The following is a 14664-nucleotide window of genomic DNA, read 5'->3' on the forward strand; positions in this document are numbered from 1 at the left end:
AAAGTTCCTCTCAGTTGCGTCTTTAGAGTACTTTAGCTCACTGAGTGTAGTTTGTTCTCACATTTGATTATCGCGATTAGTCTTTAGCCTTTTTGTCTGTTATGGATATACAAAATGTACCTGTTTTTTCTGTTATGTTTAACATTTTGTTTGAGTTACGCCTCAACGCCGTAACAGCAGGCTCAGTGAATGGTTTTTACATCGTCCCTTTGTTTTGCCTTTAGGTTAGCTTATTTCATTAGGTCGTTATTTGCAGTATTTTTCGTTCGATGGTTGGCTGAGTTTGATGGTATGTTTCCTTTACTGCTCCTTTCTGAATTACCCTTGATTAAAGTGAATAATAACTCCGTGATACAGTTAACGTCGGTAAATCGAATAAACTACAGTGAAATACAAAGAATGGTAGAAGTCTAGTACTTTTAGTTCACCAATGAACATTTTGCAAAAGAACAGAATTTTCAACCGAAAATGTAATTTTCATAATCTTTGTTTGTTTGATCATTTGTTTTGTTTGTTTGTTTGTTTTTTGTATGTACCAACCTACAGGAGGGTTAGATTAGGGTAAGTAGTTTTTGTTTCATTTGATTCACAGTGATGGTTTGACTCGAATTTTGAAGCTCAAAATTCCGTTATGTCTGATTATAAAAGAAGCATATGCTGTTCTGTTTTTGTTTTGTCATGAACTAAGTTCAATTTCAGAGTAGTGTTAAGCTGCATGGTGAGGGACCGTTCAGTTTATTAGCTGTTTGCTTTAGTTAGCATTGAGATTTCTCACATTTTTAACATGTAAGGTCCTACATAATAAACTTATTGATGATTGTCCGTGTGAGATGATGTAAAATGTTGCATACACCATTCGCATCAATGAGCACCTGTGTATATAATAATTACTATATACGTGCATCTGTTTGTGTTTGTTTGTTTTTTTTTAATTTATGTATTGTGATCTGAAATGATTATGTTAAAACGTACCCTATATGTACAATGAATCTCTTGAACCAGGAAGAATCATTACAGACCGTATATGCTGACATGACATCGTTTATCATGAATAGCACTTTCATCTACTTTGCAAAAAAAAAAAAAATGAATAACGTGATATCGATACGAGAGAATTGGTACCCCCCCCCCCCAAAAAAAAAGGAATAAATAAATGAAAATAAATTTATGGGGTCAATATATATCGCATGCGCGTTCCCGATTTTTCGGGAAAAGGGGTAGCCTATATTCTAGGGGCTCAATGCGGGGAAAAATCCCGAAAATCGTTGACATAGGGGGTCTGTCAGTATTTTTCCCGACATCTTTTTTTTATGATTACGAATATTGTATCATAAATATTGAAAATGATTCACAATCCTGAATATAAAGGTCTGTAATAGGGTTTACGGGTTTGCTTCAATCCCTGAAAATTCAGAAATAGAGATCGTATTTTCTGAGTGTTTGCAGTGATTCTCCCGAATGTGCTTTCTGTACATGCTTTATGGCCTTCTTTTCGCAAGTCATGTACATCACGCTCAACCACTTTGCCGTATAGCTTCACTTCTGTAAATTTGAGATAGGGGGTAATCATCCCGTTCAAGAGCCCCTTATATTACCAGTGGCGGATCCAGGGGGGGGGGGGGCGCGCACCGGGCGCACGGCCCTCTTTATTTTTGGTTAAAACAAAATAAATAATACATACAATTTCTATAGCGCCGTTCTCCACTTTGATTAAATGCTCAAGGCGCTTTACAATTGTACATCACAGCAAACAGATTGAAAATACAAGTACATCACAGTAATAGAAGAAGATGAAGAAGCAGAAAAAAAAACATGAAAGTCTGTCTTCAAAAGACACTGGTCTTCAAAATGCACTGCTAAACAGATAGGATTTTAAATTACTCCTGAAAGATGTTATAGAGCTTGAGTCTTTCAGCTCACGAGGAAGTGAATTCCACAGTGTTGGTCCAGCGTGAGCGAAAGCTCGTTCCCCCCAAGATTTCCTAGAAAACGGAATATGTAAGAGACCTGAAGTTGAGAAATAAAATGAAACTAGAAATGTCGCGACGGCGACTGATGCCTCCGCCATAATGCATGATTCTCCCAATAGGTGTATAGTACAATGTCTTCACAATGTGTGACGACAGTTTCACATAACTGGCAAAATATCGAAATAACACTCAGGTTTGTCAGAAATATCTTGAATGTTCACTTTCCACGAATTGGGTTTGCTATTTAATTGACCTAATTGTCTATTAAAGAGTGCAGGTACACATATTTGGGGAATTGAAAATTTTTACTTGACTTCTGACCGACCTTATTCTAAGTTTATGCATTGAGTATAATTTCCAAGGTATGAAGAAAGTGTGTAATTACAGTACAAAATATATATTTTTTTTTCATATAAACCTGACCTTTGACCCTTAACCTTTGACCTTTGACCTTCTGGCTGGAAATTTCCAAGAGAATCTCTATTAAGTAATACATACATATATTAAATTTTAAAACTAATAATGCTATCATTGCATACAATGTGTATACTAACTATATAAGGGAAATAGTAACATTTTAAGGAGTTGACCTTGACCTTTGACCCCCTGACTATTGACCCATGACCCCTAAATTCCCTAGATAATCCCTGCCAGTCAGTACATGCATATGTACCAAGTTCCATGAAGATACATTGAACCATTTGCGAGAAAAGTGATATTGCAACATTTTCACCTAACCTTTGACCTTTTGACCTTTGACCTTATGACATGAAACTCTCTCTGGAGAATCTTTACACAGTAGTACATGTCTACACTAAGTTTCAAGAAAATAACTGCGGGCATTGCATAGATATGGGGGAAATAGCAACATTTTTAGCATTTGACCTTGACCTTTTGACCTTTGACCTCTTGTCAATGTCACTAAAATCTACTCAACTAATTGTCCCATCATACATCATCCTTGGACCAAGTTTGGTGAAAGCTGCTTCCTCCAGTTTTGAGTTATCACGTAAACAGATAAATTTTAAGATTTGACCTTGATCTTTGACCTTTGACCTCTGTCCGATTTCACTGAAAAACTAATCAAGTAATTGTCTTATCAAACATCATCCTCCAACAAAGTTTGGTGAAATTTGCTCCATCCAATCTTGAGTTATCACGTAAACGGATACAATATCATGATTTGACCTTGACCTTTGACCTTTGACCTTTAGCCGATTTCACCCAAAATCTAATCAAATCATTGCCCCATCATACTTCATACTTGGACCAAGTTTGGTAAAATTCCAGTAAATACTACTCAAGTTATCGCGTAAACGAAAGCGGACGGACGTACGTACGGACGTACGTACGGACATACGGACGTACGTACGGACGTACGGACGTACGGACGTACGGACGTACGGACGGACGGACGGACAACCCGAAAACATAATGCCTCCGGCACCACTTCGTGGCGGAGGCATAAAAATGGGGGGGGGGGGGATTGCTAGCGCCCCCTTTAATTTTGCAAAGGCGCCTCCCCTTCACGGAATTCCTGGATCCGCCCCTGATTACGGTATATAAAGGGTCACAGTCCTAACCCATTTTCATCCTCAAAGGGCGTTTCTCTGGACGAATTTGTATAACATTGTGCATGATTGACGGGGGGGGGGGGTCGCTTTATGTATAATATAGCGCACGGAATGGTTAGCCTCATTTAAATGTTTTGACTCGTAAATATACATAATATCAATGTATATCAATAGAATGCTTAAGAGTCTATCGTGCAAAAGCTTTTATTACGACCTCATGACTGCATTATTTTACCTTTACCGTTGCATGGCCTGTTTATGTTTGTCCATAAAATCATAATGACTATGTAGTTTGAAATGACAAATGGCGTTTGTGACGAGAAGGTCTTCTTATGTTATGTTTGACTTTTGCTGTTTGGTTCGCATACTTTATCTGAAAAAGAAATCATATATTCAGAATAAAAGAAGAGTTATTCTAGTTTATCAAAAAAATGTTCGAATACATTGTTCTTCACTCTCTCATCCGTCGTAGTGTGATGTATATGCCAGTGGGCATATGCCTCTTTGTATGGGGGGGGGGGGGAGGGGGGGTGTCATGTCCCTATATACGACAGTGTCAGAAGTCGAGGACAGTACTCCTCGTAGTTCGAAAATTATGTGTGTTTGTCAGAGAATAATGGAATAAAAAAGTGTAGAACTTTCACTGAATTAAAAAAAAAAATCAAATGTTAAACGAAACACATAGTGTGGAATGAGATGCTGATGTCATGTTCTCATGATTCTCCCATTAATTGACCAACCACTTGTATCTTCACTGACTTTCCTCTTGAAATAAACAAAGGGGGAAGAATACTTAAGATGCTTTAGGGCAACCTTTCCAATTCTGTCGTTTAGCAGTAACCATAACACTCGGTATGACAAGAAAGCATCTTTACTGAAGTAAAAAGATTGTACAGTTGCATAAGCGATGTAACGCATTATTATTCAAGATTTATTGTACACTGATGCACAAATCATTGGGAGAGTTGTGGGTAATGATCACCTCAGCTCACTGGCACTAACAATGTCTGTTGTGGCCAATTTTCCTATTTTATACCAAAACGTGTGAAAATATAATTTGTATCTGATTATACCATAACTTTCTTTATAAAATCCGATTATATATATATATATATATATATATATATATATATATATGTGTGTGTGTATGTGTGTGTGTGTGTGTGTGTGTGTGTGTGTGTATGTATATATACACACTCTGTGGCCCCTGCCCGTATTCGCTTCTCATCGAGTGAACGTGCACATTGACACCATACGATAAAAAACAAGCACAAACGAGCATAAATTACACACCTTCTAAAAGAAGCCTCCCCCCCCCACACACACACACTTTCCATTCGTGAAAATAAGAATCGTGAAAAATGTTTCTTTTATATCATTCAAGAATCCCTATAATCGTCTGACTTTCAGAAGGTACCAAGGAAAGCAAAAAATAAACAACTATTAAAAATAAAGCAAAACAAGGAAAATAGGCAAACACATTCATGATGTACACTCTACACATAATGAAACAAACATGATCAATTAAGGATATCCACATAAAATAACTATAGAATATACTTCGCCTTTGTTTAGAATGAAAGAGACGAAAACAAAGAAGATTTCATGAGAAAGAGAGGGAGGGAGAGAGAACGAGACATGCTAATGGGAAGAGAGGGAGAGAGGTGTATGCAAAGAAAGCTGCATGAGATGAGTATCTAGAAGAGTTATCCATTAAAAGCGGTCCAGTGCATTATAAAACTTATAAACGTTGGTTTTTGTTTCGACTCAAATGGTAAGTTATTCTAATACATTGTCTGTCGATCCAGATCTTAATGTGTTTAAAACAGGTCTTAATCGGAAGTAGCACGAAATTCAACAATGAATTCCTTACATTATACTGGAAATGTAAAATAGATATATAACACTCCCAGGCATGATATTTAGGACACAGTTAACTTTGTGAGCTAATTTTCACGTGTGAATGTGTAAAGCATGCTTATAGGCCTAAGATATGCTAGATAAGAGACGAAATTTCGTCTCTTATCTAGTTTAGAAATGGATAGTGCTGTGATTGCGATATAACAATTGACAATCCCTATAGTTTAGGCCTATAAAACCTCAAAGATATATAGACAATATCTATACTGACTATAGTACAATGCTCAGTATAGGCCTTCAGTAGGGTCCAACATCACATGTATAATAATGACAAAAACAAACACGTGAATATATATAGTAGAATATGATCTTTCTGTAACTATAGTACACCGCTTGTTCACGTTTAGAGTAGATAACCACTCTCGGTTACCAAAACGACTGTGATCTACTACGGTACTTTGCATACAGGACAGTTAGTATGGTCAATTCATCATATTTTTTCTTATGAAACAAATAATGGAATATATGCCCAATTATTATGTGCTGTGCGAACAATCATATCCCCCTTGAATCATCTTGCGAGAATGTGTGTGTGTTGTCACGTGTGTGTGTGTGTGTGTGTTTATGTGCTTAAAAAGTATGTTAAAAAGGTGATTTGATAGCAGCGCATTTTTTTGCGAGTAATAAGGCAGATATGGATTGTCTTGATTACAATAATCAAATTTTTTTTTCTGAGAGTTATGCAGAATTTTATTTCATTTCTATTATATAGGCCTAAACATGGTATGATCTGAAAACAACAACAAAATATTGTACTGTATGTTGGAAAAATTATTTAGCAGCGCAAGAGAGAATAATACAGCTGCTTATTTTTGTTCATATTGATATCATTGTCAACGTGGACCTGACATTGAATGAAACTCAAATAAAGAATATCATAAAACAAAAAAGTGTGTGTGTGTGTGTGTGTGTGTGTGTGTGTGTGTGTGTGTGTGTATGTTGCAGTTGTTGGAAGTGATTTTCCTTTGTTAAAAGTGTTACAATGTAAGTTTGACATTAGTTTGCACAATGTTGGTGTTACTGCATTTTGTCCTTTACTATAGTGTAAGATTGACGTTATTTTGTACAATGTTTGTGCATAATGCAGTTTGTCGTTGTATGATGTTTTGTTTTTGTTTCTGTGAACGTCTCTGTTTTTGTGCTATGAAATTAAACGAAATTAGAATAGAGAATTCTCAAAAAAAAAATGTTGGGGTATATTAAAATCTCGAGATCAGTGGGTATATAGGCCACAGAACTCTACACAGAGTGTAGAGTTCTGTGGTATAGGCAGGGAGGTGGGAAGCCCACCGTATGTAGAGATCTACTCCGACTGGCAACTGCGCAGAAATAAACGTAAACACTCGAGAGAACTGCACACGCACGTGTGTGATTGCGACATTCCTTGTAATGTGGTATGCATGCATGCTGCTGCTGGAGTTGGATTCCGTAGAGTTTGTCTAGCTGGTCACTGCTGTTCTTGTTTGGATGGTTGAATGTTCTCAACACCTCAACTGGAAGGGACAGTAACAAGAAATACGGGTGACCCAAATACGTTGCGTTGGTGAGATATGGGCAATACCTACCGGTAGTGTTTGATGATTTGAATGATATCCCTAATCATCGCAAAAAGAGAGATGCGTCGTTTGTCTGTAGTCCCGTGTACTTATCTTCGTGTTGTACAATACAGTTTAGTGTAGTGGGTTCCGTTCCACAGCCAGGGCCCCGTCTTATAAAGCCTTCAAATCAATCACAAGTCCCCAAATCAATCGCAACTTGCATTGAAGCTCACATAAAACTTGTGATTGATTTCTATCACAAGTCTTTATAAGACAGGCCCCAGATTCTCTGGACAAAGACCTAGCTCATAGTCCTAGCTGCTAGGCTCTAAATTATGTGTTGTAAAATAGATAGATCATCATGGCAGGATGTTGTTTTTGTTTTAAAAAGTAAAAGATATGAAGTCTGTATTAAAGTTAAGATCAACTTACGAACTTAGATCTGAATTGTTTGTAGAATGTAGCGGGATAGCACATTATGAATATTATTAGCGGTAATTTAACTATATAATTATAGTATAAACTTAACACAGCCCAGGCCGAGTCGCTGTGTATATATATAGCACGGCGTCTGGTCGGGCTACGCGGTAGCGGTACTGTAGTCTAGATAGTCTACAGGATAGACTAAAAGTTTACCTTGTTTAATTTTAGTCTTAGAATATTGTAAACCTGTAACAATTGCTGTGTAAAAATAAAAAATTAAAATAAAATCACTTCCATGTGCAAGATCTCTAGTCTAAGAGTGTGTAAGATGGTAAGTTTTATATCATTATTGAAAGCGTGCATTGCCATTATACTTATCACTATCGGCTCAGTTGACTTTTGCTTAAACTTGGAGGGATCGTATAGTTCTGATTGAGACCTAATTTTAGGTTTCTAACATTTTTGGTGAGGTAATGAGAAACCTCTTATTAAATATGAAAGAGCATGTAATTCTATGAGGAATTCAACATTTATTTGATGAAAATTGGTTTTGAAATGGCTGAGATATCCAAAAAAAGAGCGATTATAATGAAGTTTGGGACCCACACTTTATTAGGATCGCTTTGTTTTACTTGGTTTTTTGGATGTTTCAGTCATTCCAAACCCGATTTTCATCAAACAAACTTTGAATTCTTCTTAAAATTGTATGTTCTGTACTGCATCATAAGTGTTTTCTTGGTATCTCGCAAAAATTTAAAAACCCAATTCTCATCTCCACCAATACGGTACCATGGGAAATAGGCAATAGTGCAGATACCACCTACCAAAACTTTTTTAATGGTCATATAAACTTTTGAGCAGACTGTTTGAATTTCCTCAATTTTCCTGAATATATTTTACTAGTTAATATTACTACCGGTACTCATTTCACATGTATTATTGGGTTTCAATCCCCTTAAAGATCAACTGAAAATTCTCTTTAATCTACCAACACTGTCAACAACTTGGATGTGAATTTGGACCTGTTTGAATGGACATGAAAAAGACACAAATATTAATGGATTTGGCAACACCTTTGTCTTATTTGCTTCTTATTTTGGGCGGTTGTTTTAATATTTATGCCTTGATACATTTAATAATGTGTTGAGACAAGGAATGTGACTTTTTTTTGTCATGCCATTGACAACATGAGCAGCTAGATAGTGTTTATCTAGATTCTGTCAAGGTTTTAATTATGTACAAATTTCACTTTGGTTAATATTTGTAGTACATTTTGACATGCTCATTGACTTCAAATGTGACTTTGTGCCACTCTGTCATTTTTGCATGTACCAGTAATCCCAAACCTTGCATGGATACTAGTACTTTTCTGGCATTGCAGCCATCACTGTGGTGACCATGGCATATCTACACGATGCTGACGAGATCATTCCCAGACTTTGGCTTGGAAGCGGGGAGGCAGCAGAGTCCCTGTTTTTCCTTGCTGACCACAAGATCACCCACGTCCTGAGCGTCATTTTCTACACTGTCAAGATTCCGCTGGAGTCCGTTCAGCAGAAAGTTATCTCCATCATGGACCAACCTGGGGAGGACCTCCTGGGCCACCTGAATGAGGCTTTCTCCTTCATCAATGACGGTCTGGAATCGGGCGGGGCAGTGTTGGTTCACTGGTGAGGTGCTATATATAGTACAGTAGATGAAGACGGTCATGGTCATGGTGTGTAAAGAGGCTACATTTGTGTTCATTCTACTTCCTTCAACTCTTGCTTTGTTTTCTGATAAATCATGCAGCTTGTATATTATCCTTATCCGTGAAATTGGAAGGAAGAACAGAAAGTAGAAAAAAAATGAATAGAAGTAGATGGAAGTATGCATGTACAGTGTATTTGCAAAGTAATTGTTTGAGTTTTGAACTTTTAAACATGGCCAAGAGCTTTTTATTTACCAGTGTCATGAAGGGACATGTCACTACATTATATTAATCCATTGTAACATGTTTCGTTTTGATGTTTAACATGATTTGTTTAAGATTTATTGTGGTTTGATTTGATGTCAGTATTGTGTGGAACAAATAATGTTTTTTTAAAAGGGTCCACTTTCTTCTCTTTTTTCTAACACAACAACAGTGCTATGGGTGTATCCCGGAGTTCAGCCACAGTGATTGCGTACATCATGAACAAAGAGCAATGCACTCTCGATGAGGCCCTTTTGAGGGTTAAAGAGAAGCACTCTCAAACATGGTGAGTAACCTCAGTGCAGACAGGTGTTTTTAAAAGCACTGTTAGGCAGTATTTTCTGTATGAAAAATATAATACAATGTACTCATAATAATAGCTAGTTGTTATATAGTTGTTTAGGGCATTTCAGACTTGACGTTGACCTTGACACCCCCTTTCCTGCAACCTCCCTCCCCCCAGACACACACACAAATACACTGAAAAATGTTCCACAGCCCCTCTTATATACCATATATGTGACCGTGCACCTCAAAATGAACATAAAGTCGCACGCACTGATTTTGCGTGAGGACTGAAAATAAGTGAAATGGGTCAACCTAGCCGAACTTGATTTTTTCATATATTCTGAAAGAGCGGGTCTTCGTTGACATTATGCTAAGATTTGGTATCATAAAACGGGCAGGAAAGTGTGTTTTTTAGCAGTTTATCTCGAACATTATTGGTCCAGAATAGTGTGATTTAGAATCCCTTTTTCATTTCTGAAAAACCTTGTCCACACTCTTAACTTTCAACTCTAATAACTTTTGAAAGGATAGTGCTACTGCTTTGAAAGTTGGTATCAATTATGGACAGAATGTGTTAATGAGGCATGCTTAATTTCAGTTTAATCTGATAATCCCTTCATTGTTGTTACTCTGGTGGTGTACCTCCTGTTTTCTGTCCCATTCATCGCACAGCCAGCACGGTTTGGTAAAGATTAAGCGCTTGAATAGACACTGTACTTCAGAGCCTCTTTTCTCAGTTCCCACTTTTCCTGAGTTTGTGCTTTCTTTCCAATATTTAGATAGGTTAGGAGAGTCCATTTGATTTGAGTTATACATCATTTTAAAGCTTAAAGTCTGTTCTTTTAGAATATGGTCTTAACGAAAAATTCAGGTCTGGTGACTTTTTGTTTGTTTTGAGGTGCAGGGTCACATATAGTACTTACTCCATACCTTAAAGAAACCTCCGCTTTTCTGAAAAGCATTTGCTTAGTGTACCAGTTTCATCCACCTGTTCATATGGAGATCATTCTTTTGCTGTTACGTGGCCTATTTTGTGGAATAGGTTGCCCGACAGACTTTACACAATTTGTAAAATCCTTGAAAACTTATTTTTTCTCTGATGTATAGGATGGAAGTTATGCAAAGCGCGTAGAGAATCTCTCTGTTTAATATGTGCTATATAAATTCAAATCGTGATTATTTGTACTGTCCCTCTCCCCTCAGCCCTAATGAAGGTTTCATGGAGCAGCTGAGGCTGTTTGAGGCAATGGGATGCCAGTGTAACCCGGGCAACTCGCTCTTCAAGCAACACCGGCTGGCGCACCTTGCAGAAGAGATTCAGAGTAAGTCATGGCAGCCAGTTGAAAAAGTAACAACAAAAATGCCTAGCATGACTTTTGGAGACTGCTAATTTGTCTTTCCATATTACATACAAAGAGCCAACGTGTACTTCTGAGAACATTCGGTATAATATACAGGGGACTGCCATTGTAACAAAGTCATCAGGAGTGGCAGTTTTCATTTGCTATTTCAAAATTTCATTATAGCCAAATGGTATAGTATACAGAGATGATGATTTTGGGACCTTATTCTTTTTTTTTTTTTTTACTTCATTGTAATAAAAATTTCATCACCCATGTGTTTGTTGTAACAGGAGTACACTTTTGATGATATGCCCTGGAAATAGAATGACAAGAATGTGCAATGGCAATGTCTGCTGGAAAGGCCAAAGAGCAGAACATTGTTGCTGTAACAAAACATCGCTTAACCTCTGTATGTTTGGAGCTATTTGTCATATAATTCTAGTTCCCAAGAACGTGTTTATTCAGATTCTTTGTGATGGAGCTACATTGTAAGAGCTTGATTTGCTCTTTCAGTGTTGTACAAAAATTGAATTTCTAATTTTCCCAAAATTTTCACTGGCTCAACGTAATGCATTTGAAGGTTGATTATCAAAACACTCTTGCACAAATAGAAGGGCAGAAGACAGAGTTAGCTGATAGTACAAGCTAGAAAATGCTGAGCATTGGAGCAAATTTCAGTGTTAACACGGATTGTCACACTATTCGTCTATGGAAACAGTTTAAATTCTTCTAGGAAGCTATTGTCGGAAAGATTGCACATTCTTCTTGTTTGTATGATGGGGTAAAATGCCTTTTCAATATTCACAGTGAGAGCCGATCTACCAGAAGACCTCCTTGCATCAGATCCACACACCGCAGATGATGGCAGCAACGACGCCCTCTATAGGTGTCGGAAATGCAGGTAATCCTTCGATCAGCTCTCTTTCTTTCTTTCTTTTTTGCTCATTCTTTTTATCCTTTCTTCTTGCATATTTTGTTGCTATGTTTGTTTCTTCTTTTTTTATGTCTCCGCCACGAACTGTCACCGGAGGCATTATTTCTTCATTCGTTTCTGTCATTCTTTGTTTCTTTCAAAATCAACAGCTCCATTTCATTTTTTCTTTTCAAAGACACCATTCAGTTTCCACCATTAATTATCCATTGATTAATGGAGGGAAACTAACACACAAAGAGAATGAGTTTGTGATTCATATCAACATCTCTGGCAAATGTGATCAAGTGTTTTATGTCACCAGCAGTGGGTAAGTGATGCAGCTATTGAAGAAAAAAAAAAGATATCGTTTAGGTTTGAAATTTTACACTTTCTTTCAGAAAGCTATCCTTTTAAAAACACAACCCCCACTTTTCCTCACAGGTGAAGTTGATTTGTTACGTGTTTGGATACTCTTGTGTCATTTGTTTGTTTTGTCAGACAGTAATGAATGAGGGTGATATCTCAATGAGCAGGTACACATACTCATTGTTTCTTCTAGCCAAAACTAGCAGTGCACTGCTAAGTCTCCCAGATTCTGTAGGAAACTTCTTGAAACTTTCTTGAAACTCTTTCTATGAGTGCTGACCAAACAATAAATATGCCAACCTCCCAGACTTGGAAATTGTCACTACCCAGTACCCATTGAAATGCATGTAGAACGCAAGCATCTTCCCGAGAGCTGTTTGAAATCTCAATGACATTGATGCGGAAATGTTGGCAGCCGTGCAAGAACTGTTTGAGTAGATAAATATACACACACACACACACACACACATGCACCAACCACAGATCTAATTTTACATTCCCATCCCTTTTCCAATATGAAATTATCCCCCAATCACTTCTATGGTAAATGTATATGCTTAACACATGCAAAATACATCTCCAAGTCTGACAGGGTAAGGCCGCAAGATACTGACTCTCTGCACAATCTCTAGTCTTCGGTTCTTGTTTCTTGTTTGCTAATCTATATTAATAATTGTCTGTATGTTTAATTCTTTATAATCAGGAGGGCACTGTTCAGACAGTCCAGCGTGATTGCCCACAGCCAGGGTAAAGGTCTGAGCAGCTTTGGCTGGCACAAGCAGGTCAAGCAGCAAGGACAGAGTCCACAGGTCAAGGTCACCGGCCAGGGAGGTCAGCGGGACCTCGCGTCCAGCAGTTGCACCTCTGTCTTCATCGAACCCATCTCATGGATGGAATCGTTTTTGCTGGGCGTCAACGAAGGAAAGGTTGGTATCGATAGATTTTTGAACTCACATCAGCTGAATGACTCATATGAGCTACATACTGTAAAACATGATATTTTCGCAGCATGAAATTTTCTTGAATTGCCTTTGACATTCAATGCATGTAGAGTAGACAAGAATTTTCGCGTGCATTTTAATTTCGCGATTGTTGGCTCACGCAAAATTCACGAAATTAAGATGCAGATGAACATTCCTCCTCTACAAGTATTCTAATTGTTCACTGTCTGTTGTCAGTTGTGCATAAACATTTCAGCATATACCCCTCATATTGTACCCCATGTAAGGTGACCCCTGATACCTAAATCTCAAGATTTTTTGAAAAGTTTGCATCAGATGGAGTGTCATGAGGGAGAAATGATATGCTGAGGTGAACCCCAGACCCAGGGGTTGGGTCGAGGGAGTACTAAGGAAGGGATAAACACCTATCTTGACCATAAAACTTTATATTTTTTTCACCAAAGTTCCCATTAAAAGTTGAGGACCAAACAGAGCACTGGCATGTTCGACTTGATGACACACCCTTCTGTTTAGCAAATGATTATTGGGCTAATTTCATATTATCATACTGTGTTACAGGAAGGTTTGAATGGACATACTCTATTTAGATAGTTATATTTGCTGTACATGTGATGTAGAAACTGCATTTTATGGTCAACTAAAGCATAGTTGATTGTTATACTATCTGGTAACTACAAGCATTGTTGCATTTGCCACTAAAAAAAGTGACTGATACTTTTCCAATATCTAGAGTTAGTACAGCCCAAGTTATATATAAATAGCAAATGTCTATTTCATATTCTATCTTGACAGATATCTTGCCCAAAATGCAGCTCTCGACTTGGTTCATTTAATTGGTCAGGTATGTGACAGTTGAGATAATTTTGACTATGAAGAACATGGATACCGCAAGACAAGATTGCCTCTAGCACAAAACTTTAGCATTCAGATTAAAAGAATTATTCAGTGTATGGTGCGTGGACATGCACAAGATATTACTATCTACCTGGTAGGAGGCAAGGTATCCTGAGCAATGTTGGGATTGGAGTACTGTATCTGATGAGGTGTCCTGTAATGTTGCAGAAAATAGAAAAGCAGCCTTATACAGCTCAGCTGGAAACAAGTATGTTTTTACCATGTTATTTGTGACACATATTAGATATGGTTTTTTTGTTTTCGTTGGATTTGGGGATTCTCTATATGAATATGTTTGGCTGTTTTTGTTTTGTTCTTATTTCTTGTGATTTTTGAGGGAGGCAGTGTGTGTGTGTGTGTCTGCTCGTTTGCCTGTACTTATGTTTGTTTCATACCCACAACACTGTGACACTTGATGTTTCCGGCACAGGTCAGCAATGTTCGTGTGGCGTCTGGATGACCCCAGCTTTCCAAGTTCACCTGAATCGGGTGGATCGCATGACTCCTATCGTCAGATGA

At 37.6% G+C, this 14664-nt stretch overlaps 1 protein-coding gene across 1 annotated transcript; it reads left to right on the forward strand.

The window, feature by feature from the left end:
- Nucleotides 1–8823: 8823 nt before the first annotated feature.
- LOC139712641 (dual specificity protein phosphatase 12-like) lies at nt 8824–14664 on the forward strand. The gene is made up of 7 exons (XM_071624449.1): nt 8824–9095; nt 9552–9665; nt 10871–10993; nt 11822–11911; nt 12993–13215; nt 14044–14092; nt 14576–14664. Exons 1-7 carry the CDS (start codon nt 8824–8826, stop codon nt 14662–14664), a joined length of 960 nt encoding a protein of 319 aa, XP_071480550.1.

Source organism: Diadema antillarum, unplaced genomic scaffold (assembly GCF_040938485.1).
Source record: "Diadema antillarum isolate AM-2024a unplaced genomic scaffold, OU_Dant_1.0 seq00001833_RagTag, whole genome shotgun sequence".
NCBI lineage: Eukaryota > Metazoa > Echinodermata > Echinoidea > Diadematoida > Diadematidae > Diadema > Diadema antillarum.

What these genes read in the sequence shown, in the direction of transcription:
- LOC139712641 (XM_071624449.1), top strand. Translation starts at nt 8,824, where the DNA reads ATGGCATATCTACACGATGCTGACGAGATCATTCCCAGACTTTGGCTT. An exon ending in GGGGCAGTGTTGGTTCACTG is followed by an intron (nt 9,096 to 9,551) that starts GTGAGGTGCTAT and finishes ACACAACAACAG; the next exon opens with TGCTATGGGTGTATCCCGGA. An exon ending in GAGAAGCACTCTCAAACATG is followed by an intron (nt 9,666 to 10,870) that starts GTGAGTAACCTC and finishes CTCTCCCCTCAG; the next exon opens with CCCTAATGAAGGTTTCATGG.